General features: G+C 47.3%; 2 protein-coding genes and 1 pseudogene across 2 annotated transcripts; 1 reads left to right on the top strand and 2 right to left on the bottom strand.

The window, feature by feature from the left end:
- The first annotated feature begins 588 nt into the window (after nucleotides 1-588).
- On the top strand, nucleotides 589-1,641 carry LOC136541489 (probable glutathione S-transferase GSTU6). The gene is made up of 2 exons (XM_066533401.1): nucleotides 589-943; nucleotides 1,026-1,641. Exons 1-2 carry the CDS (start codon nucleotides 617-619, stop codon nucleotides 1,407-1,409), a joined length of 711 nt encoding a protein of 236 aa, XP_066389498.1. The 5' UTR covers nucleotides 589-616; the 3' UTR covers nucleotides 1,410-1,641.
- A 615-nt stretch (nucleotides 1,642-2,256) lies between these two features.
- LOC136463249 (probable glutathione S-transferase GSTU6) lies at nucleotides 2,257-24,191 on the bottom strand (annotated as a pseudogene).
- LOC136510555 (uncharacterized) lies at nucleotides 7,325-8,335 on the bottom strand. The gene has a single exon (XM_066504967.1). It carries the CDS (start codon nucleotides 8,333-8,335, stop codon nucleotides 7,325-7,327), a length of 1,011 nt encoding a protein of 336 aa, XP_066361064.1.
- Nucleotides 24,192-27,884: the final 3,693 nt, after the last annotated feature.

Raw genomic sequence — 27,884 nt, 5'->3', positions numbered from 1 at the left:
ACGGACGCGCGACTCGCAGTCGCCCGCGCCGTGGAGTCCGACAAAATGAACCGGAGCCTGCGATTTTGACAACCATGAACATAATGTCAATGAAAGTTCAAGTGGGGGTTTAGCCACCTTCTGGAGACTTCCGTCCCATGCTGCGTCCGTCGGTTTAGGCCAGCATGCAGGGCAGGCCCAAGCGCTACTCGTGCACACTCTAAAACTAGCATTTCCCCTGAAAGGCTGGGAACAAAATACAGCAGGACCTAGTGTGTACACACTGTCAAGAAATACGTCGACGCTGATGTTTTAATGTCTCTTTGAAGTTGGAAATGGCAATTACTCTGTCGTCAGTAGTGAACTCATCATCATCGCCACCTGACCAAAAATTAAAATTCATTGCCGGCATCGGATGTTGCTCACCATTTCTTGGATCCTAGTCCAAGTAGCAAGAGGGCCTGCAACAACGTGCGAGATGCTACAAGTCAAGACAAACAAATGAGTTGTCATCTTATATTAGCAGAGGATGCTGTGCGTTTGTATATATACACTCCCCGGCAATTCCCTTCCCAAACACCAAGAATTAAGCCAACGGGAAAAAAAAGCTACTCGTAGAACTAGTGAAGCACCAGCAATGGCCGGAGGAGACGACCTGAAGCTGCTCGGCTTGTGGTCGAGCCCGTTCGTGCTGCGGGTGCAACTCGGTCTCAGCCTCAAGGGCCTGAGCTACGAGTACATCGAGGAGGAGGCTCTCGTCAACAAGGGCGAGCTCCTCCTCAAGTACAACCCCGTCCACAAAAAGGTACCCGTGCTCATCCACAACGGGAAGCCCGTCTGCGAGTCGCGGGTCATCCTGCAATACATCGACGAGGCCTTTGCCGGCATCGGCCCGTCCCTCCTCCCTGCCGACCCCTACGAACGCGCCGTCGCTCGCTTCTGGGCCGCCTACATCGATGACACGGTACCTACGCATCGCCTCAAATCTTCCAATCGCCTTGTGCTGGGCTGGGATAGTTACGTTGACCGATCGTGTATGCGTGCAGATGCTGCCCGTTTGGAACAAGTCGTCGATGGGCAAGACGGAGGAGGAGATGGCTGAGGGAAAGAAGCAGTCGCTCGCCACGGCGGAGGTCCTAGAGGGAGCGCTGAGGGACTGCGGGAAAGGGAAGCCCTTCTTCGGTGGCGACAGCGCCGGGTACGTGGACGTCGTGCTCGGCGGCCTGCTCGGGTGGGTCCGCGCATCGGATGAGCTGCACGGCGTCAAGCCCTTCGACCCCGAACGGACTCCGCTCCTGGTGGCGTGGTCGGAGCGTTTCGGCGCACTGGAAGCCGTGGAGCCGGTGGTGCCCGACGTGAGCAGGCTGGTTGAGTTCGGCAAGATGTGGAAGGCACGTCTAGCGGCTGCGGCCGCCGGTGCAAGCAACTGAAAGCGCAGGTTATATCAGTCTGGACTTAGCTGCTTGCCACGTGTTTCAGACTTTCAGGCTTTCAGGTAGTAGTGACGAAAAAGAAATAACGGAACGCGGCTTTGTGCTCTGCACGATGTACGTTGCGGACTTGCCGTTGGTCAGTTTGTATGCAGTGAGTGTTGCCGTGGATGTGCCTTCAGTGTGCTAGTTCAGATGTATCCCGTTCGGTTCACTGATTATTTGTAACATTTTATTTTGGATAGCTGAGGTGGAGGGTGAATGGGAGCCCATTCTAAATTTCTTCTGAAATGGCTGTCCAAAAATCACCATAAAAAACACCATACACTCTAAGCGTGATACCCTTGAGCCAACTGGTGGCTCGATGTTCTCCGTGATGACCGGCGAACACAGCGGGACAATCACTAAGACGAAAAGCCAAGGGAAACACTGAAACCCAAAACAGAGCTCTCAACTTTAATTATTACGATGAAAGAAGATTCCAACTCGAAATCCACTAAGTCAACAGGTGACTTGAGCACCGAGAAACGATTCCGGGCACAATAGGAGACCAATGAAAGTAACAGGACACGAAACGAGACGCTGCATAGCAGTCAAGTCCTGAGAGTATAAATAACAGCTAACACACACAACAAATTTGAAATGCTTTGACTCTACAAGAAAATTAGAATGACTTATAATTTGGAACAAAGAAAGTGTAAATGAAAGCCCATCTTTTTTTTTTGTTTTCTAATCTAATAATAACTAGCTAACACACACGACAGTAGCTAAATTGTATAGCCTCTATTTTACTGATGCCCATATCTTCGTCCAACACTGCTGTCGGTAAAGTCGCAGAGCCAATTTTTTAGTTGTTCGAGGCTGCAGTTGCCGTGGCTTGGGGCTGCCACCGTTTAGCGAATTCGACCAGCCTGGCGACGTCTGGCAGCACCGCCTTGGCCGCTTCAAGCGCGCCAAACCGCTCCACCCACGCATTCAGTAGCGGGGTCCTTGCGCCATCAAAGAGGCTCGTCCCGTCCAGTTTCTCGGCGGCGTGCACCCAAGTACCCAACGCTGTCACCGCCTAAGAAGGGCTTTGTCAGCACCGTCCCTCGTACTGAACCTGATCCGACAACAGAGCATGCGGGAGAGGAAGAGGTTGGGCCTAGCAAGCGGGAGCCCAAAGAGTCCAGGAAAAGAAGGCCCAATACGCTCGTCATCGGCCCGACCTGGAAGAACTAGATGCTGTAGTACTTAAGGGAGAAGAGGGGAAGGGAATCGTTATGAAATTTGTAAATCATAACTAAATTCTGTTAAGCACTCATCATGTCTACCTCGTGCTGTTCCTCTGTTCCAATCCCCAAATTCCTGCTTCCCTCCTATATTCCGCTAACAATCTGGTATCGGATTTCGATCCTGTCTACCTTCCCCGCCTCCGATTTCCAACCTGGATTCCTCCGCCTCCCATGATCATTTTACCCGCCTTCAGCGTGCGCTTGGAGCCATGGATCCCACGACGAAGCTCATCATCGACGAGTTCGCTCGCCGCTTCGACACCCATGAGGAGCGATGGGAGCGGCGCTTCGCCGAGTTCGAGCGCACGAGTGCTGATCGCGCCACCGCGGTTGATCGCCGCCTTGCAGCGCTGGAATCCTCCGCTACGTCCTCGCCTGCCCTCGACGTCATGCAGCACCTCACCGAATTGGAGTTCGCCCACGCTGAGCAAGAGTCCACCGTTGCCAAGCGCCTCGACGATTTCGAGTCGCTGCGTGTCAACCCCACCACCACCGACTGCGACGCCAGGGTCACCGCGCTTGAGGCTGTAGCGCGCGATGTTAGTTCGTGGCGCCCCGAGCTCGAAGGCGTCGTCGACGACCTCAGGCTTCGCGTCCAAAAGGTGTCTAAGCTCTACGACCGCACAGTGTTCGACGCATCGTCGCACCAGCCCGGGGTGTTCTCCGCGTCGCCATCGACCACCGCGTTGCCATCAACCATGGCACCCGCCGCGTACTCTGCATCACCCTCGGTTATGGCTCCGGCCACGGCGGGATTCACACTAAACATGCCCAAGGGGCCCGGCGTTTCACCTCAGCCACGGGATACTGGGCCTGGGACATTCACCGTCCCAGCTCATGTCCCGGCCAATGGTATGTGCCCCCCACCACCACCATCATTACCTATCATGCATGCCCCTCCTCTGCCTATATGTCGTATGCCGCAGCCGCGTCCACCGCCTCCGCCACTGCTAAACCCTGTTCATCACCCAAACCTAGGTCGCCTGTGTAGGAAGGAATGATCAACTGGACAACGTTCATTGATCGTATGCAGTGTACATTTATAGAGTACAATGGCCTTTGGCCATGAACACACACACGCACTACACACGGAAACAGTCATGGACAAGTGGGCGCCGGGATGACCAGGCGTGCGTGTGCGCGCGGCTGGGCACGCTCTCCGGAGGCCGTTGGCGAGAGGAGTGCGCGGACTGAGCGCTGGACGTGGGCACGGCGAGAGACTCGGGCAAGCTCTAGCCGTTGGAGAGGTTGATCCGCTGACACCCCCCCCCCCCGCAGTCTTGACGTCGCCGTTCGTGACAGAGAGACTGTCTCGGAAGTCGAAGAAGAGCGCCGAAGGGAGTCCTTTTGTGAACACATCCGCTAGCTGCCGTGCGCTGGGTACATGTGTGACGCGGAGTTCGCCGACTGATACTTTCTCCCGGACGAAGTGAATATCGAGCTCGATATGTTTTGTTCGCCGGTGATGGACTGGATTCCAGGACATGTACACCGAAGATATGTTGTCGCAGAACGCGACTGTCGCTGATGGCACCGTGTAGAGCAGCTCACCGAGAAGTTGGCGAAGCCACGAGCACTCAGAGACGGCGTTGGCGATGGCGCGGTATTCCGCCTTGGCACTCGACCTAGATACCGTAGTTTGTTGCTTGGACGACCACGATATAAGGGATGAGCCGAGGAATACGCAGAAGCCTGACGTCGAGCGGCGCGTATCCGGGCAGCCGGCCCAGTCGGCGTCGGAGTAGGCGGAGATCGTCGGCGAAGTGATGGCTCGGAGCTGGACACCAAGGGAGATGGTGCCTTTGATGTACCGGAGTATGCGCTTGAGCATTGTCAAGTGCACATCCCGTGGCTCGTGCATGTGTAGGCAGACCTGTTGCACGGCATATGCGATGTCCGGGCGCGTGATCGTCAGGTACTGGAGTGCACCAGCAATGCTCCGGTAGGTGGTGGCGTCGTCCACTGGTGTGCCATCCGTGGAGGATGCCTTGGGCTTGGTGTCAGCCAGTGTCGCGACGGGTTTGCAGTTTGCCATGCCGGCCCGTTCAAGAAGCTCCTCGGTGTACTGAGCCTGCGAAAGAAAGAAGCCAATAGTGTTGCGACGAACGTTGATGCCGAGGAAGTGATGGACTGGACCCATGTCCTTCACCGTGAAGGCGTTTTGCAGGCGGTTGATGATGTGTCGGAGAAGATCAGGCGTAGAGGCAGATAGAATCAGGTCGTCGACGTAGAGCAGCAAATATGCAGTGGCGCCGTGCTTGTTGTAGACGAACAGTGAAGTATCAGCTCGCGACTGAACAAAGCCGAGCGAGGTGACATGCCCGACAAAGCAATCGAACCACGCCCTTGGAGCCTGACGGAGACCGTAGAGAGACCGAGACAGGAGACAAACGTCATCCGGCCTCGTCGGGTCGACAAACCCGGTGGGCTGCTGGCTGTAGACGCGTTCACGCAGGTTCCCGTGCAGAAACGCATTGGAGACGTCCAGTTGGTGAGCCATCCACCCCTTGCTTGTGATCAGAGTGAGGACGGTGCAGATTGTAGCAGGCTTGATCACCGGAGAGAAAGTCTCCCCGAAGTCGATTCCGGGGCGCTGATTAAACCCGCGCACAACCCACCGAGCTTTGTAGCGCTCAAGTGAGCCGTCGGGGTTCATCTTGTGTTTGAACACCCACTAGCCGGTGATCACCCGTGCTCCCAGAGGCCGTGGCACGAGAGACCACGTTTTGTTGGCTTGGAGCGCGTCGAACTCGGTCTTCATCGCAGCGTACCAGTGAGGGTCCTTGACTGCTGATCGAACGCTGCGTGGGATCGGTGAGATGTCACCCGTTGCAGCTGGAGCGTATCTCGGATTTGGCTTGTGGATGCCAGCACGAGCACGGGTGATCATTGGGTGGCCGATTGGATCAGCTGTGGTTGGTGGTGCGGTTGTTGGAGATGGCGTCGATGGAGGGCTGCACGACATCGAGGACGGCTCGGGGAGGGCCGCAGTGGGCGACGTCGCGATGGCTGGACCCGACGGCGAGGTGGGCAGCGTCGGTGCACCTGCCGTGGAATCCGCTGCAGAGCTGGAGGACGTCGTGGAGGGACGGACGAGACGTGCCGTGCCGTGCGCCGCCGCTGTGGGAGCGGCGTCAGGTCCGCGACCAGACGCGGAGTTGTGGCTGGGATGGGTTGTGGGCGCGGCGCATCGTCCTCCGAGTCGCAATGCCAGGCAGTCGTGGGGCGTGGGCGAGTGCTGTTGTCGATGCTAGTGGTGTCCCGAAATGGAAATACGCCCTCGTCGAAGATGACGTGCCGCGACATGATGACGCGGCCAGTGGCAAGATTGTAGCACCGGTAGCCGCGATGATCCGACGGGTAGCCGATGAAGACGCACGCCGTCGAGCGCGTGGCGAGCTTGTGAGGTGAGGTCGCGATCATGTTGGGGAAGCAGCGGCATCCGAACACCCTGAGCTCGTTGTAAGTCGCCGGTATGCTGAAGAGGAGGCCATATGGTGTCACGGATCCGGTCGAGCGACATGGACGCCTGTTGATCAAGTAAACTGCCGTGGCAAGGGCCTCTGCCCAGAATGGCAGTGGAGCTGCACTGTGAAGCAACAAGGTTCGCAAACAGTCGTTAATGGTTCGAAGAACATGCTCGGCTTTCCCATTCTGTTGCGACGTGTAGGGGCATGAGAGTCGCAGGTGTATGCCGTGAGAGGAGAGAAGAAGGCGCATGGCGGTGGAGTCGTACTCCCGGCCATTGTCTGTTTGGAAGGCAAGAATAGGCAAGCGGAATTGGGTATGGACATAGGAGATGAAAGTCTTAATTGTTTGAAAAACGTCAGATTTGTTGCGAATGGGAACTGTCCACAAATAGTGAGTATAGTCATCTAGAAAAACAACATAGTATTTAAAACCAGAGTGACTAAATATGGGTGAAGTCCAAACATCTGAGTGAACAAGCTGAAAGGGAAAGAAAGACTTTGTTGTTGAATCAGAGAATGGTAAACGGTGATGTTTGCCCAACCGGCAAGATGAACATATGTGAGCATCAGCTTTATTACATTGAAAAGGAAAATTTTGTAAAAACTAAGAAGTAACTGGGTGACCAGGGTGGCCCAGTCGCTGATGCCACAAGGATGTCGCCGAAGATGCAGTGAAGGCCTGATGATGCTGGTGTCGAAGAGGGTAAAGATCCCCGCTGCTTTCATATCGGAGCATCTCCGCCCTGGTAGCTAGATCCTTGATTGAAAAACCAGACGGGTCAAATTCAATAGAGACATTGTTATCACGAGTAAGACGTCGAATGAAAATCAGATTTTTTATTAGAGAAGGAGAAATAAGAACATCGTTCAAGCGAAGAGGTGTAGTGGCAGTAGGAATGAGTGTTTGTGCTCGATGTGTGACAGGCATCTGAGCACCATTGCCTACTGTGATTGTAGATGAAGAAGGTTGATGGGTTGAGCGAGAGAAGTTACCCGGCGAGGACGACATATGTGAGGTTGCGCCGGTGTCGAAGTACCAATCGGACGCGCTCTGAGGTTGGTGAGGAACACCGGCGGAGTGGAGTGCCGCGTAGAGCGCGGCAGTGTCAAAGGAGCTGGACGACGCGCCGGGCGTGTTCGACTGATGTTGAGCTGTCATCGCGTGGTTGGGCTAGAATGGGGGTCGAGGCCCCAAGACGCCGGCGCCAGGAGCACGGAAGAGCATGGGCCAGGCCTGCACCATACCCTGCCATGGATTGTAGCCCGTGGCCCATGGCGCGTTCTGGTTGTTGGAGTTGCTAGTGCGCGACGTCCCCCCGCCGTTGCCGCTGTTGCCGCCGCCGTTTCCGCGTCCGCGGCGTCGATCGCCTCGGTTGTTGGAGCGATTTCCGCCGCCGTTGCCGCGACAGTTGTTGTCACGCGACGCCGAGGAGCCGTCGTTGGAGCCATGAGACGCGCTGTGGTTGCCGGAGTTGGAGGAGCCGCTCGATCTGTCGCCGTGGGACGCGGCGAGAGCCTGCGTCGCTTCGGCGTTGGTGTCGTGTTGAAGGCTGAGCTCCTCAAGAAGAAGAAACGAGCGAGCACTCATGAAGGTATGAGGAGGATACTTGGCGGTGATCACCGGCTTCACATAGCGGTACTTCGGATTGAGCCCGCGGAGGAGATTTAGAACTTGGCTTGGTTCGGAAACCGGATGGCCAATGTCGCGGAGTTGATCGGCGAGGCGCTTCAGCTTGGTGCAGAAATCATTGATGGACATGTCACCTTGCTGTAGAGTGCACAGCTCTGCCTCGAGATAGACCGCGCGCTGGAGCTCGTTGTCCTGGAAGAGGCCCTCGATGGCATGCCAAAGGGTGAAGGCGTCGGCGCGGTCACGGCGTATGATGTCGAAGACACCCTTGGACACCGTGGCAAGGATCCAGTTGACGACGCACGAATCAACCGTGCGCCATTCGCCATCGCGATCAGCAGAAGGAGTGGTGGAGCGGACATGGCCGAGAAGGCCAAATTTGCCGAGGGCAGAGTCAAAGAAGCACTTCCACTGCCCATAGTTCGCGTCCTCCATGTCGAGAGTGACGGGAACATGTTGGCGGATCGAAATGACCTGAATGGAAGAGGCGGATGCTGGAACGACGAACTCGTCGTCGGAATGGGAGCCATCAGAGGGAGGAGGAGAAGCCATGGTGGGCGGCGCTAGAGCGGAAGGGGAAGCAAAAGGATTTTCGAGGATCGAAGAGGAGTCTGATACCATGTAGGAAGGAATGATCAACCGGACAACGTTCATTGATCGTATGCAGTGTACATTTATAGAGTACAATGGCCTTTGGCCATGAACACACACACGCACTACACACGGAAACAGTCATGGACGAGTGGGCGCCGGGATGACCGGGCGTGCGTGTGCGCGTGGCTGGGCGCGCTCTCTGAAGGCCATTGGCGAGAGGAGTGCGCGGACTGAGCACTGGAGCGCTGGACGTGGGCACGGCGAGAGACTCGGGCAAGCTCTAGCCGTTGGAGAGGTTGATCCGCTGACAGCCTGCCTAAGGTTCCCTTTCCTACCTTTGATGGAGAAAATCCTAGACGTTGGCATAAACGTTGTCAGAAATACTTCAGGATGTATGGACTGAGCCCGAGATGTGGATTAGTGTGGCCGAGATGTATTTTGAGGGAGTCGCATCTTGCTGGTACCAGTCTATCGAGTCCACCCTTGATTCTGTGAGTTGGGAACAGTTCTGTGAAATGGTTAGTGAGCGTTTCGATAGAGATCAGCATGAGTTGCTTCTTCATAAGCTCTATAGCATCAAGCAAACCTCCTCAGTAACTGATTATGTCACAACCTTCACAACCCTTGTCGACCAACTCATAGCCTATGCCACTAGTGTTGATTCCATTTTCTTTGTCACCCGTTTCATTGATGGTCTCAAACCCGAGATCAAAGCTGTTGTCATTGTTCAACACCCCAAAAATCTGGATACTGCTTGTACGCTCGCTATGTTGCAGGAAGAAGCTGGTGGTTATCCTGATCCTGTTCGGAGTGCTCCATCATCACATTACAAGAATGTACAAGCCTTGAGGAATGCTCATCCTCTTCCTCCTCCACCATCCAAGACTGATAAGCAAGCCTCTGTACAAGCTATGCCAGTGTCTGCTTCATCTTCCTCTGATGCTGTCTCCAAATTGTCAGCACTCAAGCAGTACAGAAAAGCACTTGGTCTTTGCTACAAATGTGGTGCTAAGTGGAGTAAAGATCACCGCTGCCCACCAGAGGTATTACATGCTGTACATGATTTGTGGGAATGCTTTTCACATGCTTCAGATGTTTCAGATGCCAATTTGATGGAACCTCAAATACCTGAAGAAAATTTGTGCTTGGCTATATCCAAAGCTACAATTTCTGGTGCTCCTGCTCCCAAGACTATACAATTCCTGGGCACTATTCAAGGTTTGCCTCCCACTATTCTGCTGGATTCAGGCAGTACATCATCCTTTATAAGTACTTCAGTGGTTAAGCAGTTGAGCTCTCAGATTGTTACTCCACAAGCCACTCAGTGTGGCTGGTGGTGGAGTCCTGGCTAGTCCTGGTATCTTACAGAATGCTGTGTGGTTTATTGATGATTGTTCATGCAATGTTAATCTGAAGCTTCTCCCTCTTACACATTTTCACATTATTCTGGGCATAGACTGGTTAGAGCAGTACAGTCCTATGCAAGTGATTGGAAGTTCAAATGGATTCAGTTCCAGTATGGTGATTCCCAGGTTCAGTTGCAAGGCTTACTTCCTCCTTCAACTGAATCTCTATTAATGCAAGTTTGTTTTGTTGCTATTGACAGTACTCAGCCTGAACTGTCTGAATTACCTAAAGACTTACAGTCTATTATTCAGCAGTACCAACACTTATTTGATCCACCTGTTGGCGTACCTCCTCCTAGAGCTTGTAATCACTTGATTCCATTAGTGCTGGGTCTAAACCAGTTGCTATGAGACCTTATAGGTATCCACCTAAACTCAAGGATGAGTTGGAAAAGCAAGTAGCTGATATGCTTGAACAAGGGATCATTCAGCCTAGTGCAAGTTCATTTTCACCACCAGTGTTGTTGGTCCCTAAAAAGGATGGAGGATATAGGTTCTGTGTGGACTACAGGCAGCTAAATTCTATTACCTTGAAGTCCAAATTTCCAGTTCCTATCTTTGATCAGTTAATGGATGAATTGGCTCATGCAAAATGGTTTTCTACTTTGGATTTGAGAGCTGGATTTCATCAGATTCTATTACAACCGGGTGAAGAACATAAGACTGCATTTCAAACTCACCTTGGTTAGTATGAGTTCAGAGTGATGGCATTTGGGCTTACAGGAGCTCCAGGCACATTTCAAGGGGCTATGAACTGTACCCTAGCACCAGGGTTGAGGAAGTTTGTCCTGGTATTTTTTTGATGATATTTTGGTGTATAGCAGGACCTATGAGGAGCATCTGTCACATCTGCAACAGGTGTTTACATGGCTCCAGCAGGACCACTAGCATTTGAAACTCAGTAAATGTAAGTTTGCCAAGCAGTCTATTATAGATCTTGGACATGAGGTCAGTGCAGCTGGAGTCTCTACTGATCCAAGCAAGGTTCAAGCTGTTCAAGATTGGCCCATGCCTAAGGCAATTAAGGAAGTCAGAGGGTTCCTAGGATTGGCTGGGTACTACAGGAAGTATGTCAGGCATTTTGGTATAATTGCCAAACCTCTGACTCAGTTGCTCTGCAAGGATGCACCATTTGAGTGGACAGAAGTACACACTGCTGCCTTTCAGTCACTCAAGCAAGCACTGTCTACTGCTCCTTGTTTAGCCTTGCCAGATTTCATTGTTCCCTTTCATATTGAAACTAATGCTTGTGCAACTGGTATAGGTGTTGTTCTGACTCAGAATGGTCACCCTCTTGCTTAAGTCAGTAAAGCATTAGGGGTCAAAAATCAGTGCCTCTCAACTTATGAAAAGGAATACTTGGCTATACTTATTGTTGTTGATCAGTGGCGTCCCTATTTTCTTCAGGGTGAGCTTGTAATCCACACTGATCAGCAGAGCCTCATTCACCTCAATGAACAGCATTTGCATACAACTTGGCAGCAGAAAGTCTTTACAAAACTTCTGGGCTTGAATCATATGATTGTCTATAAGAGAGGTGTTGATAACAGTGTTGCTGACGCTTTATCAAGGAAACCAATGACTGAACAGTTGTTAGATCTATCCTCTGTCACTCCACAATGGCTTGAAGATATTGTTGCTGGATACCAGTCTGATCCACAAGCTCTAGAGCTCTTATCTAAGCTTGCTGTTGCTAGTGCTTCAGATTCCCATTTTAGTCTTCTTAATGGGTTGATTCGTTACAATGATAAGATATGGCTTGGTACTAATGTGCAGTTGCAAAAAAGGGTGTTCTCTGCATTACACTCTAGTGCCATTGGGGGTCACTCAGGAGCTCCAGCTACATATCATCGAATTCGTCAACTGTTTTATTGGCCATCAATGAAATCAGACATTACACAGTGGGTGCAATCTTGCAGAATCTGTCAGCAAGCTAAGCCAGAGAGAGCCAAATACCTAGGCCTTCTTCAGCCATTACCAGTACTGACATCGGCAAGGACAGTTATTTCTAGGGTAAAGTACACTTTACAACCCTCAACTTGCACCAAAGTTCGATTTTCAACCTTCAACTATGAAACCGGTCAAGAAACATCCTCCAACTATCAAAACCGGACGAATTTGGTCCTCGGCCGGTTTCAAAAGCGGTTTTCTATTTTTGGGAGGCACTGAAATTTTAAATTATTTTTTTGAGCATCTTAACGTCCTCAAATGAAAAAACTCAAAACTACAAAGTTGTAGATCTCATTGAGGTCTACAATTTACATATAAAAATTATCTTCATACGACATCGTATCGAAGGGTTTTCTATTTTTTGAAATTTGAGTCTCATCACGCGACAAAATATGGTGCTGAAATTTTATATTATTTTTTCGAGCATCTTACTGTCCTCAAATGAAAAAAATTAAAACTACAAAGTTGTAGATCTCATCGAGGTCTACAATTTATATATAAAAATTATCTTCATCCGACATCGTATTGAAGGGTTTTCTATTTTTTGAAATTTGAGTCTCATCACGCGACAAAACTGTTTTCAAAAAATAGAAGGGACTCAAATTTTTATAAAAATAGAAGGGATTATCTTCATCCGATTCGCATACGGGCTTCAATACGATGTCGATATATAATTTAAATTGTAGACCTGCGATCACGCGACAAAAAATAGAAGGGACTCAAATAGAAGGGACTTCCCACGATCAACGTTCCGAACTGTGTTCGCGTTGCCGAACGCTCTGCGACCAGCGTTCGCATTGCCGAACGCCCCACGACCGACGTTCCAAACCCGAACCGCGTTCGCGTTGCCGAACGCCCCGCGACCAACGTTCCAAACCGCGTTCGCGTTGCCGAACGCCTCGCGACCCCAACTACAAGCACAAGAGTATTATATAAACTACAATTACAAGTCCAATTCACAAGAATATATATAATCCATCATTAAATATACAAATTTCATACACATTGTTATCAACGTCCTAAAGCTAGCCTTTCAGTCTCACGAAGGTGTTGGTACTGAGAATTTGTACCTAACTCAGACTCTCGGTCATAGTAGACGCCTCTGACGTGTACAATCTGGTCCAATATAAAGTTGCAAAGGTCACCGACGAGCTCTAAGAGTTGGTCATCCTTGTATGGGTCTCTTTTCATTCTTTTCTCTTCTCTCCACTACAAGAGAACAAGTTTCAGTTTAGTATTTCATACCATATACGAAGTTTTTATACTACGGGTGAAGATGTTCAAACTTACCCTTAAGGGGTGTCTCCTGTAGGCACCGGTGTTACTCATCATACAACATATATAGTATCCACAATGTACACTCTCAGGCTTCTGCTTGGGGCACTGTGTATTTTGCATATGAAAATGTTAAGTAATGCTTTTGACAGCCATATAACGGAGTACTGAAGAAGTAAGTTACACTTACCGCACATAGTATTTTTATAGCCAGTTTTTCCTTCCTTGCTAGATCATGCCTTCCATGATGATCAGTGACATAGAACCTAAATGCCCTGTTCGAATTATTTTAGCAAATACAACTTGTTAGTATCCAAAAGTGAACGTTATAAGTATGTATACAAACATATAAGCTAATGAGGATTGTCGATATGTATATGTCTTGAGAATCGATATGAAGTCTTTGTATGTCACCGTGTCCCTATCTAATGAATCAAAGACACATGCCATGCTCCTCCCGACATCGACGGCTATACAAATCCAGTGGTTGCTGCATGGATTTAATCATAGAACTAGATAAGCTCTTTTACATCGAATAAAATATATCGAACAAAGCTTTAAGTATAGAGTTGAACTTACTCGAAGTTGTATGGTAGCCATATAGTAGAGTGTTGTTGGAGATTTTTGAAAGCTAGGGCAATGTATGCCGCAACCTTAAGGGACTCTTCCCTTAGTTTCGCCGTACAGATGCGCTCTTTCTCCCGAAGAGTCTTTGCAGCAGCTAGCTCTTTGGCATCCAGTGTCCACCGTTTAGGGTAATTAAAATTTGTTTGGGCTATAGCTTGAGGGTCTAGATACCCGGCTTTCACACTTGGCATTTGTTTAACAATGTGCACTTGCATTCTACAAATCACGGCGTGGGTTAGTTACAACAAAATTCAAAGATTATATCCATATCATATCGGGAGGACAAGGATTTATAGGCACCACGTGCGAATTAGATTCATCTCTATTTCTCCCACGTGAAAGCATGTGTGCATGTCATTGAAGTCAAAGACAATTTTTCCAGCTGGGCTTCCAAATGTGCCGATGGGGAAGCATGCTTGTATGAGATCTATGCTTGTTGGGAGAACACGTAAGTACCAATCATGAAACCTTCTCATTCCAAGTGGTAGGCGCTGGATGTCCTAGTTTGGTAGGAAGGGCTTGCCTCTTTCATATGTTTTCGGGCAATCCTTTGACCATTTGATGGCATCAATATTTGGATACTGCTTTGCAATTTGGTGAAGTTTGCTAGTGACGGCCTCCTCAGAACCCCGTGATGGGACTTTTTTAACTTGGTTCTCAGGCTTGAACTGGTCATGGGAAAACTACTTGGACACCGATGAGACGTCTTTGATAGGAACATAAACTGGCCTTATGGTGATTGGATGCTTCTTTCGAAGTTCCCATTCAGGCACGTCCTCATCTTCTTGTGCATCACCTTCTTCAGGAGGCACTCTTTGTTCATGTATCGGCTATGCTTGTTGAGAAGACTGTGGTATCTCATGATGCACTTGCTCGGTACGAGCTGGAGAAGGTTGTGGCATCTCATCAGGCACATGCTCGCTAGGAGGCGGGGAAGAATGTGGCATCTCAGGAATGTGGTGGTTACGAGACGGTGAAAATATCTCCCCGACCTCAACAACTTGCTCCAAATTTAGGAGAGGGGGATGCAGCGAAGAAGCAGTCAATATAATGTCCCGTTTGTGACAGAGGATGAACTACCCCATAACGTCTTCGAGTAACACCAGCCCCTTAGGAGTTGCGTAGTCTATTCTCCACTACATGAACTCGGGCTTCACTATATGCACCTCGACCCTAGTGTAGTCCGGTGGTATCTTATTATTGTGGTGTAAGCCATCGGGAGGATGTGCCACACCCGTTGCCACCTCCATCACAGTGTTCTGCCGGCCGCTGAGAAACACCAAGGTGCAACTAGTTGGTTCCTGTATGCTATCGACGGGGGTTGTGGCTGTAGTGGAACCTTGGCTGCTAGGAACTTTCGGAGGGCTGCCAACTAATGCCAGTTCTCCTACGCGGCGTCACTAATATCCGTGGCTCTGTAGACAGTCCTTGCTCCTCCAGCGCCTTTGCAACTAGAGCCTTCACTTGGAGCTCAAGACTAGTTTCCCGATCTCTGCCATGTTTCTTGTACATGTGCCTGTCCTCTTCGAATCCTTGCTTCCTTGTTGTCCTTTTCCCTAGCCCCCTGGTGCGGCCTGTGTGCTCCTTGTTTCCCAAGCCAAGGCTAAGCTCGTCCCTCTCTCTGGAAGGATTGAATGAGCCCTTCTCCTTGTCTTCAGCATATTTTAGTGTCCTTGATACTGCCTCTTGGGTCTCCGGCTTATCAAACTTAAGATTACCGCCGGATGATTCTGTACTCCTCGCATATATCCAATTCCTTGAGCGTACCTTCAAATTCGTCACATCGATATTCCTAGCAGTTGTGGCCTCTTCGTCCATCTTTCTAAACTGCTCTTCCTTGGCATAGTAGCCACCGGGGCCTAGATGATGGTGGTGTTTGTTCCTCTTCGCTAGCTCGGTGTTACGGGCACTGAGCTCCAATGCCTTTGGTGAAGTCTTTTGAGCCACGAGCTCCTCCCATTGACTAGAAGTTATTTTACCGAACTTGTTGAAGGGAGTTAACCCCTTTTGGATATACTTCATGTTGAGCACCGACCTCCAACGTCGGAATGACTCTCCCATCATCATGAAAGCATTTTTTACCAGTTTGTGCTTACCCTCCGGAAATCTAAAATTGAGCTGCAGCTGCCTATCCTATAGTGCATTCTTTGTGTTCTCTAGTACCTCTTTCCAGTTAGAGATTGCTGGATTCAATTTATCTCTTACTAGGGCCCCGGTCGCATTACAGAATCATCCTCTTAATTCCTTTGGCTCAAGGATCTCCTCTACTGGCCCGACCTCCGTTATCACATAGCATGCCTTATCTGGATATAGATTTTCTTTTCTATCCCTTCGTTTCCTCTTAGGCTTGGTAGTCATGGTTGTGTCTTGAGGTTGTGGAGCAGAGGCATCGTGATCCGTCTCTGTGGTTGTTGCCTCTGCTCTCCTTTCCTGTACTCTGTCTTGTCCAGCGAGATGTCGCGGATGTCGACGTCGTCTTTTCCGAGTTTTAGGAGAGACCTGTATATACGACAGGTCAAAGTGTTAGCAGAGGTAACACAGTCAAAGCTTTAGCAAAATTTACAAGCTAAGGCTTTTTCCCTACCTCCTCGTTCAGGTCAAAATCCTTGTCCAAATCTTCCTCCGTTGGCCTCCTTCTGGCTTCACGTGGGAAAGGATCCTCATGACTTTCATATCCCTCTTCTGAGTCATCATTATCATCATCCTCTTCTTCTTCGCCTTCAGCAGCCTCTCCTGCTCTTCCTTCTCCTCCCCCTTTCTCCTCGTCACACTGCTCCTGAGTAAGCATCACTTTTAGATCCTTTTCTAACTCGTTATTGAAATGCTCCTGAGTTAGCTGGTCCTCTAGTGCTTGCTCCTCATAGGTTGGCTGCTCATCATGCTCAGGGCATCGGGCTACACTGTCTGGTGTCCACAACATTATTTCATGTTTTGTTCTAATAGATGCAAGAAAGTGTGCTTTAGGTACGCGAGAAGGTATAAGAAATAAAAAAAAGGTCTATAAACCAAAGTAGTCCTATAAAACAACAATATATCAAAAAACGAGTAGTAGCAGTAGTAGAGGCCTCAGAAATATGTCAATCATCATTTGATCATGAACTTGGAGCATCAAGGCATCATAACAGAGAAGAGAGGAGAAGGTAATGTAGGGGTGGCTACTAATGATGCCAAGTTTCTCACAAGTTCTTGATCATTAGCTCATATTCCATATAATGTATGGACTTGGACAATTTCATCATCGGCAAAACAAAGGAGAGGAGAGGAGAGGGGAGATTTGGCAAAAAAGCAACAACTGCTTAACAAACATAGAGAGGAAAATGTGTAAAAAAACAACTGCTGCTTCCCAAACATAGAGGATAGGAAATGTGGCAAAAATAGAGGAGAGGGGAGGAGTAGAGTGGAGTAGAGGAGAGTAGTAGTAGTAGAAGTAGCAAAAAAAAGCAACAGCTGCTTAGGAGAGGAGAGGAGTAGAGTGGAGTAGAGGAGAGTAGTAGTAGTAGAAGAGGAGTGTTAGAGTAGTAGGAAAAGAGCAGGAGGACAGCATAGTTGTGGAGTAGTAGTAGGAGTAGCAAGTAGTAGTAATAGGAGTTGTAGGAGACCAACCAGCAGCCACTAGTAGTAAGAGTTGATAGAAGACAGAAGATAATAAGTAGCAATAGTAGTAAGTAGAGAGAGTAGTAGTAGGAGTAGCAAGTAGTAGTAGGAGCAGCTGGCCAGCAGCCAGCAGCCAGTAGCCAAAGAGAGACAAGCAGCCAACCAGTAGCCAGCAGCCAGCAGCCAGCAACAAAACTAAACATCCCATAGCTTCAAGCATAATCCAGTTTTAGGATAGACAGACCAATAGTACATGGACAAAGAGAGACAATGTAAGAAGAATATATATCACTACAGAGCCATGTGCATATATTAGAACTTTTGTTAGGCAAATTACTGGCAGGCAACAAAAAAAGAAGCTCACAAAGTCACAGGTAGCACACAACGTGCATCCAGCATGGTGAATGGTGAACATGCAGTGGAATTAAGTGGTACTGGCAGCAACATGTAGAAATGGGCATTGACATCAATGTGTGTAATCAGACACGAGGCACAAATGAACCATGAAAAAGAGTGGAGATAGCCTTTTGGGATAGTAAATTAAAATATTGTATAATTCTCTTGTATAATTCTCTTGCAAATTAAAACATTGGGGTCACTTACAGTTTTAGGAAGGGAAGGTACAATGACAGGAAGGTTGAGATGAATCACCCTTGTGAATCTGAATAGTGCATTGATTAGTTAGAATTTGTTTCATTTGTAAGATGGAGCCCCAGAAGATGGAGTTGCTGGAGAGCCAGAAGCTTGTGTTAGGGTAATATTTGGATTTGAGAATGGCAGTGACGAAAGGATTTTTTTGTTGGCAATATTCCAAGCAGCATGAAGAATTAGACTGCGATTTATAGTGCTAAGATCTCTTTTTTTGTGATTAACAGTGCTGAGATCTCTAATACCAAGTCCTCATTTTTCCTTATTTTGACAAATATCTTCCTAGGAACGAAAATGAAAGGGTGAAGTAGAGTTATCCTCCTGCACACTAGCCCACCAAAATTTTCTAATGATAGAGGTAATTTTAGAAATAAAATTCTTTGAAAACAACACCGTTGACATGTAGTATATAGGTATAGATACCATAATAGAGTTAATGTATGTTAAACGGCTAGCATGATTTAGCTTGTTTGCTTTGATGGTAGTAAGTTTAGCCCGGAATTTGGTTAAGATGAATTCATATGCCTTAGATCTATCACTATGATTGAAAATGAGTGGGTGGCCTAGATGAATGGTAGAAACTGGGAAGACACTCCGAACAACTTGCCTGTTATTTTGGTCAATGCACATGCTGAACAAGATAGAAGACTTAGAAAAGTTTGGCATTTGTCCAGAAAGAGTGCAAAAATTTTTAAGAACAAAGTTAATTTTGGTGGCTTCATCAAGGGTGGCTTTTTGAAGAACAGAGTTAATTTCTCCCTCATACTAACTTCAAATGTGATGGTTTTTTTTCCTAAAATTTTCTAAAATCATGCTCTATCATTTTAGTCTAGTCATCTATCTTTGTCACCAATTTTGAACAATTCAAATTTTAAATTTCAGAAAATGACAGCTTCAAACCTGATTTTCAAATACTAAATGATTTCAGCTATAAAGGTGATGAATATAAAAGCTGTATAACTCATCAAGATCTCCTACTTTTATTTTGGTCATTTCTTCATTTCATAAAGTGTTAAGTGATTTCATAAAGTTTTAGTAGTAACAGAGTGGATGTTCAAATAGAGTCATGCATAAATGAAGTCTCACACACATACAAAAATATGTAGTCTTACACACGTACATAAATATATAGTCTCACACGCATGCATAAATGAAGTCTTATAAACACACACTTACACAAACACTCCACGTTCAACAACTAGCTAGCCCGCTGTAACGACTTTCCCTTTGACACATTTTCGTTCCCATGACATTATATCTTTGGGAAGGTTCTTTTCCACAACACTAATCTTCTTAGGAAAGTCTGTGAATAGCGGCATCTCATCGTAGTTATTGTAAGCTTCAACATCGTCCATGACATCAACTCCAATAATGTGCTATTTCCCAGAGACAACCACATGCTTTGTCTTTTTCTTCGGTGAGAGGTTACTTTGTGGGTCAGACATATAGAAAACTTGTGCGACACGTGAAGCGAGCACCCAAGGGTCATCTTGGTAGCCTAGATTCTCGAGGTCCAGGACTCTCAATCCAATCTTGTTTAGTTGGTGTTGTTTGATCTAGCGGCATTGAAACAGGGCCATCATTATATCCCTTCCATAGTTAAGTTCCCATATCTCTTCAATGATGCCAAAGTATTGGATCTTTCGCCCCAATCCATCGAGAGCCTCTATTCGAATGCCACTGTTTTGGTTCATATATTTACTATCCTTTGCGTGGGTATAGTACGTATACCCATTGATGTCATAAGCATTCCAAGATGTCACTTGTCTCGATGGTCCCTCCGCCAACCTACTAATGGTAATAGAGTCTATGGTTTCTCTAGGCGGTATGTTTTGGTCCTTCAACCATGTAGTTAGTCATTGCTTGTGTCGTTTCATGACCCAATCATCCGAACAGCCATTTCTCTCCGCCATAATGATAGCCAAGTGTTCATCAATGTATGGTTGTATCAGTTGTGTACTCTGCAAGACACTATAATGCGTCCGACTCACCTCTTTGTAATCATGGTCGATGAACACTTTTCTACCACTGGTGCCCTTCCTAGCCAGCTTACCCTTGTGACGAGAATTGGGTTTACCAATCCCTTTTTGTACTTTTAGGTACTCTTGACAGCACTCGATGACTTCTTCAGTACTGTAACCCTCTATCGTGTAGCCTTCTGGGTATGCTCGATTATGCACGTATCGACTTAGAACCAACATGAACCGCTTGTAGGACCACATTTCATGCAAGTAGCAAGGGCCCAGCGCCTGTATCTGATGAACCATGTGAATCATGAGATGTGGCATTATATAAAAAAGCAGGAGGTAAACACATCTCCAGTTGGTTTTGTGTCTCCACCACAAATTCATGTAGGTCACTCAGCTCTTGCTTGCCAATCGTCTTCTATGAGATCTTCGAAAAGAAGTAGCACATGCGGGTGATGGCCATTTTCAAGAACTCTGGCTTTATAGCCCTGATTGCAATAGGTAGAAACACTGTCAGCATCACATGGCAATCGTGAGCCTTGCAGGTGTTATTGACAAGTCCTTCATTGACACTAGCTTCTTCACATTTGCTAAAAACCTAGTCGGGACTTTGATCCCCCTCAGGAAAGTGCATATAGCTCTCTTCTCGTCTGGTGTTAGGTTGAAGCACGCCGTGGGAAGAGTGTATTTTCCATTAGCCTTAGGTAGCGGGTGAAGCTATGGCATCACATTTAGCTGCACCATGTCTTTCCGTGCTTTCAGACCATCCTTTGACTTGCCTGTGTCCATCAAGGTAGCAATAAGACTCTCAAAGACATTCTTCTGCACGTGCATAGCATCAATGGCATGGGGGACCTCCAAGTCTGCCCAATAAGGCAGATACTGAAAGAAGATCGATTGTTTCTTGAAAGGTACGCCTTCAACAGGAGGTGTGCTTCTATCTTTGTTCGTCCCATCTGGATTCTTCTTTCCATAGACGACGCATATGTTTTTCACCATTCTGTATACGTGTTCTCCGTTATGACATCTCTCTGGAGGGGGTTCAATCTCCGGGGCATTGTCATAAAATCTAAAGAATAATTTGCTACGGTACTTATAACTTGTCTTTAAAAAGCGTCGGTTCCTTAGGTAAACTATCTTCTTGGATGCATCCAGGTACACCCATGTAGTACCATCCAAGCAAAACAAGCATCCCGTCTTTCCTTTGATCTATCCAGACAAAGCAAACAGCGCGGGATAATAATTGGTAGTAACAAATATTATTGCTCTACATATGAAGTCCTCCTTTCGGAACGCATCGTACATCTGCTCCCCATGCCTCCATAGCCTCTCCATTTCTTGCATCAAAGGCTCGAGGAACACGTCTATATCAATGCCTGGTTGTTTAGGGCCAGAAATAAGAATAGTGAGGAGAAGGTACTTTCTCTTCTGACACAACCATGTTGAGATGTTGTACATGGTCAAGATCATTGGCCATGTGCTGTGGTCGCTCATCCTCTCATTGAAGGGATTCATTCCATCAGTGCTCAAGTCAAACCGTATATTCCTTGGGTCATCGCTAAATTCTTTGTGCTTCTCATCAAACCTTTGCCACTGACTACAACCAGTCGGGTGTGCAATCTTATCATCATCCACCTTGTGCTCATCATCCCACCATGTCAGGAGTGCGTCTTCTTTAGGGTTTAGGAAGATACGTCTCAAGCGGTCGGTCACTAGCAGGTACCACATTATCAAGGCATGAATTCTTCACTGCTTTGCATCGTTGCCTAATGGAGTGTCCTCTGGGGGCTGAGATTCTTATACCACCTTTTTTGTACCCTTCTTATTCCTCTTTTTCCCAGTGGAGGGTTCGTCCCCACCGTAAAGGTCATTGTTCTTGTACTGGCTGGCCCCACACCTGGGATATTTATCCAGTGACTTGAATGTTTCGCCACGAAAAAGTATACAGTAGTTGGGGCATGCATGGATTTTTTTCAACCCCCATTGTCAATGGACTTATGACCTTCTTCGCTTGGTATGTGTTGGCGGGAACTGAGTTTGGTTGTGGCAACACCCATGACAGGAGATGCAATAGATCATTGAAACTACAGTCTGACCAGCCGTACTTAGCCTTCAGGATGAGCAGCTTAAGCACAAAACGTAGCAATGTCCAATGTGTCGGACAACCCTTTTCAACACCATACACAGTCTTCTTCGATGCTTTTGTCACCCTTTCTAAATTTTCTAGATCTTTCGGGTTATTTAGTAAAATCTCTGGTCCAAGAGCTCGAATCATGTCCTCCTAATCGTCTTCATCCCCGACACGTGCTCTACCATTATTATTAGCACCATCTTCGTCGTTACCATCCCAACCACCAGCATCACCACCTTGTTCATTGCCAAACTCGAAATCCATTCGTGCATCAAGCTCTGCTGAATATTGGGACATGGATTCTATGGGTTCGTCGTCGTATTCCTCCTCATCCTCGACGTTAACAATAACCGTTTCACCATGATGAATCCACACTGTGTAGTCCTCAACAAATCCTCGCATAATCAAATGTGATCTGATGATAGTCACATCTGTCCATGCCATACGGTTCTTGCAATCTTTATATGGGTAAATAATTGTATCCTTATTCTCTTTCAATGTCGTTGCATGCTTCTTTGCGGCTTCAATAAATTTATCCACCTCTTCACGGAAACCTGCCTTGAACCTTAACGAACCATACATCCAAGAGTTCATGTACTCCATCTTTTACAACAACAACAAAACAAATATTAAAGGACTACTTATTCAGATATATATAAAAATGAATCAAATTAATAATTACTTAAGAATAATTGTATATACTTCAGATATATATGAATATAAATCTAATATAATTACATGAAGCATACAAACACACCATGGTAGAGGAAAATTAATTAATGGCCCATTTATCCATAAATAATTAAAATACATATTTATTGATTACAATAAATAATTTCAAAGACAACAATTAGCAACAATTATACTTTACCCAATATCTTTCATACAAACCCTAGTCTAATTTCATCAAACATAAATTTACAAAAACAAAATTAATAAAAAAAACCAAACCCCAAATCTAGATCCACATGCACATGAAACATTCATAAAACTAATTAATTGTTCACTAAAATCAAGAAGCATGGACCAAATAAGGGTATGATCTTGTTCCCCTCCCTAATTTACCCTAGTACATTTAAAACTTGGGTCTAATTTGCTTCATAAGTAGCTCAAGCACCATAGAAGAGAGAGAAAAACAAAACTCTAATTACTCACTAACCAACCATTAAAACTTCAAAAAAAGTGTGGAATAATATTTTCTTACCTTCTACAACCTCTCCACCAAAGGATTTGAGACCAAAACCTTCTCCCCTTAGAAGAGCAATTTTTAGAAGGTGCCCAATGCCTCCCCACCTTTCTTTCACGGGTTGAAGTGAGTGACCTGAGGAGAAAGAAGTTGCTGCAGCTGTTTTATATGTAGGTCATTTATAGGGGCGGCTGGTGATTGAGCCGCCCCTATAAATTGGAGCTATTTATATGGGGGCATTTATAGGGGCGGCTCAATCACCAACCGCCCCTACAAATAGCAACGTCGGGGGCGGCTGGTGATTGAGCCGCCCCTACAAATCAGACCTCATTTGTAGGGGCGCCTCGTATCACCAGTCGTCTCTGCTGTTCCATTTGTATGGCGGCTGGTGTCTGGGCACCCGAGCACGTCACTGTAGGGGCGGCTCCATCACCAGCCGTCCCTAAAAAAAATTCGAACCGTTGCTAAAAAAACATTTTTTATGTAGTGTTGAACGCCCCTTCCAAGGTTTCTACAGCCGCGAACGTCAGTTTCAACCCTTCCGCCCTCTCCTCCGTCTTGCCCCTGCCTGCCTTTAACCACGACGCCATGAACTGAAACACACACACGCGCGCACATCGATCAGCGTACTAATTTCTTGCAAATACTGGATGATTTGGGGGTACGGCACGGTACTGACCTTTTCGTCAATGAAGGAGGCCCAGAAGCGCGCCATGGCGCGTTCGTAAGGGTCGGCGGGGAGGAAGGAGGGGCCTGTGGCGCTGTAGACTTCGTCGAGGTACTGCACGATGACCTGCGACTCACAGACGGGCTTGCCGTTATGGATGAGGACGGGCACCTTCTTGTGCACCGGGTTTGAGCTGAGCAGTAGGTCGCTCTTGTTTCCAAAGATATCCTCCTCGACGTACTCGTACTTGAGGCCCTTGAAGCTGAGCGCGAGCTTCACCCGCAGGACGAACGGGCTCGCCCACATGCCCAGCAGCTTCAGCTCATCACCTCCTGCCATTTTCTGCTCTGTGTTTGCTGCTTAGCTTCTGTTTCCACTCTGCTAGGTCCTGGTTGAGCGAGAGAACTATATACTTGCGATGTGATATGATTGCACTGCCATCAGTTAGGTAAGTATGGAGCCATCGATGCATCACCCGTGACGCTAGCAATCCATTTGATGATATATAGAATATTTCACGAGCACCAATTTTTTAATTAAAGTTGGTCACATGCTTGTCTCGAAATGCAATCCATCTCTCATTACAGTCTCCTACACCCACGTGGTATTGACCGTTGACCATCTAGATGACTTCATCAAGCTCTAAGTCGGTACATTGGTCTGGTCCATCAAAATTCGGGAACAAGTAACTGGAAGTTACGGGTTTTCACCAAGGCGGTTACTAGAATATATATGGAAAATTACTTCTACTCTGGTTCTGGAACTCCCTTTCTACTCCCTCCATCTCAAATTTTAAGTCATTCCAAGAATCTTGGAGAGTCAAAGCATCTCAAGTTTGATCAAGTTTATATAATAAGATAATAACATTTATGATACCAACTAAGTACCAATAGATTCTTTGTTAATTATATTTTTATAGTATACCTATTTGATGTCATAAATTTTTGTAATTTTTTTTATAATTTTGGTCAAACTTGAGAAGCTTTGACTCTCTAAGATTCTTGGAATGACTTACAATTTAGGATGGAGGGAGTAGAAAACTTTGTGAATCTAAAAGCAATAGTGGTTAATGTTGTCAAGGGCAGATTATTTTTATCAATTAACAACTGATTCAGCTCTTATCCAACTCTCCGCCTGTCCTGCATCCATGTATGCAAATAAATGTCTCACCCGAATATATATTCTGCATGTTCGTTACATGTTATATTCCACTAGTAGTTCCTATAAACATAATAATCTTGACGCTAAGTAGCATAAACAAGCACTACTGGGCACTCGGCAAAGAACAAGGCACTCGGCAAAGGCCAAATTGCACTCGGCAAAGCCTTTGCCGAGTGCAGTACTTGGCAAAGAACACACGACAAAAAATTGATCAGCAAAACTCTCTTTGCCGAGTGTCTTTTATCGGGCACTAGGCAAAGAAAAGCGATCATCACGGCGCCGGCCCCGTTGACGGTCGCTTTACCGAGTGCCAACCCTGCAGGCACTCGGCAAAGATTTTTTATTTTTTTTTAAAAAAATTCTTTGCCGAGTGCCCTCTATTCGGCGCTCGGCAAAGTTTGAATTTTTTTTAAAAAAAAATCTTTGTAGAGTGTCCTCTGGCCGGCACTCGGCAAAGTTTGAATTTTTTTTTAAAAAAAAATTCTTTGCCGAGTGCCCTCTGGCCGGCACTCGGCAAAGTTTGATTTTTTTTTTTTAAAATTCTTTGCTGAGTGTCATGATCATGGCACTCGGCAAAGCTGCAAAAATGGTTTTCCGAGCGCCCATTTTTCCAGCTTTGTCGAGTGCTGTGACCATGGCACTCGGCAAAGGGGTCCTTTGCCGAGTGCAACACTCGGCAAAGTGACCCAAAACGATAATTTTTATTTTTATTTTACATTCCATCATGACAAATAAATTCATACAAACATATATCACATATATATATCTCATCCATCACATATATATCTCATCCATCCACACATCCATCCGCACATATCACATCCATCACAATATATATCACATATATAATAATAAGTGCTCAAGTTCATCTAAATAAATCCACAAGTCCATCAAAGTCCACAAGTTCATCACAAGTATATCACAAGTCCATCACCAAGTGAACAACAAATGAAAAAAAATACAACATGCACTCATCTCGGCCACTGCGACTGTGGTGAAGGCCCAGCTCCATCATTCGGAGGTGCATGAGGTGGATTATTCGAACCACCGTCAGATAGAGACTGTACAAAGGAGAAAAGATTACTTGTGAGACAAGATTATTTGGATAGCTAATCTAGGAAGGTAGAGGCCATACAAGCAAAGCACAAGCGAAAGTAAAAAACTTTCACACTCACAGGAGTAGCTGGAGCTGCAGGACGCGGAGGCGGAGGTGGAACCAACAACCCAGCTGGCAGAGAGAAGCCCATACGTTGCCCAAGCCCTTGTAGGAACTCCGTAATGTCTGTCAGCCTCTGCGCCTGGGCCTGCCGCTCGGCCCGCTCGGCCTCCAGCTGGGCCGCCATCCTCTGGTGCCCGGCCTCCAGCTCCTGACCTTGCCTTATTTCTTGTTTCAGCCGGGCCTACAATATTTCACTCCAATGTTTCAGTAATGCAAAGCTAATTAAGGTGTGTAAAGATCAATGTATGATGAGTAAAACAGGAATAACCTCGAGTGCGTTGACCCGATGCTGTGCAGCGGTCGGCCGTGTGCGAATGGTCGGGCTCTCGCTCGTGCTCCGTGCTTGAATCTAGGAGAGAGAGGGAGTAGAGGCCGTGTCGATGACGTCGTCGCCAAGCCAGAACCGCCCATGCTTCTTGCCTTGCCCCGCCCTCATGACGGCCTCTCCATCGAAGTCCTGGGTGCTCGGATCATGGTCTGGCCCATGGAGCGACCTCGCCACCTCAGTGTACTCACTGATGCAGGAGTGGACGCTCGGGTTCGTGTATGCCTCGGGTGGGTCCTCCAGGTTGAAGGAGACGTCGGACGTCGCCTTGCCCTTGTGGGCCATACAGCATGCCTGGAAGTCTGAGCAAGCCTGGCCACTATGTGACGCCGACTGCAAGAAAGACAGTACGATGATTACAAATCAGGTAGAACTGAGCATCACAATAGATAAATGAATTCGCGTACCCATGCTTGTTTGTATCCGACGAGGCTACGGCTGCCTTAATGGTGTGCCGGACCTTGCATCTACAAACGACGGTCCCGAACATCCCTGTGCATCTTGAGGTACTCCTCCATGAACCACCTCTCCACCATCATCGCCCAGCACTCGGGATACGCTTGGCACCCCCAGGGAATCATCTACACGTCATCAAGTATTGGACATATAAGAAGATCAAATTAAATCAACTTAATCTCAAAATGAATCAATATTGATGTTCTTCATTTACCTCAAGGTACTGCTCCCGGGTCAGCTACATCTCTCTTACGTCTTTCTTGGTTTTTCTCTCTCCAAGCTTCGACCCGTAGTAGGTTACGATGGCCTGGATGCGCGCCTCATGATGCATGTCGGTGACGAGTTTTTTGCGGGCTTTGGTAGTCACCTGCTCCGCCCTGGCCTCAAATCCCTCCTCGCATCTGTAATAAGTCTGCATACAAAAGCGATGTATCCATTCATCATTTCAAGAAAAGTCCAATGAATGCGACGTATTGAGCAATGTTGTGCGAGGGAGACTTACCCAAAACTCTGCCTTCACCCGCGCCGCCTTGTTGGGGTACTCCGCATCGATGGCGACGGCGTAGTGGTCAAACGAGTAGGCTGGCTCCGTCTTCGATGCGTACGTGACAATTCCGGGGAAGTGTTGCCTGCACAGAAGACCCAGGATGCCGTTGACTAGCCGTGCGCTACCACCCGACACAACCACCCAGTTCCTGCACAAGTGATTAAGAAAAATTATTAGTTTTTTTTCATCATATCATATGAAGTAGTGGTGATAACATATAAAGTTACTTACTTTTGCCCTTCGGGGCGAATCACTGGGCGTTGGTGAGAAAGCCGAACCTGTGGGAGGCTCGCGGGACCTCGCAAGTAGACACTCGAAGAGGAGTCGGAGGAAGCGGAACCCGTGCCT

Source organism: Miscanthus floridulus, chromosome 1 (genome assembly GCF_019320115.1).
Source record: "Miscanthus floridulus cultivar M001 chromosome 1, ASM1932011v1, whole genome shotgun sequence".
Taxonomy (NCBI): Eukaryota; Viridiplantae; Streptophyta; class Magnoliopsida; order Poales; family Poaceae; genus Miscanthus; species Miscanthus floridulus.
Note: the sequence above shows the minus strand (reverse complement) of the source record. Positions and strands in the feature narration are given on the sequence as shown.

Bases quoted from the DNA above. Each gene is read 5' to 3' on its own strand.
- LOC136541489 (XM_066533401.1), top strand. From the start codon at position 617: ATGGCCGGAGGAGACGACCTGAAGCTGCTCGGCTTGTGGTCGAGCCCG. The intron at 944-1,025 runs GTACCTACGCAT...GTATGCGTGCAG, and splicing joins CCGCCTACATCGATGACACG to ATGCTGCCCGTTTGGAACAA.
- LOC136510555 (XM_066504967.1), bottom strand. From the start codon at position 8,335: ATGGCTTCTCCTCCTCCCTCTGATGGCTCCCATTCCGACGACGAGTTC.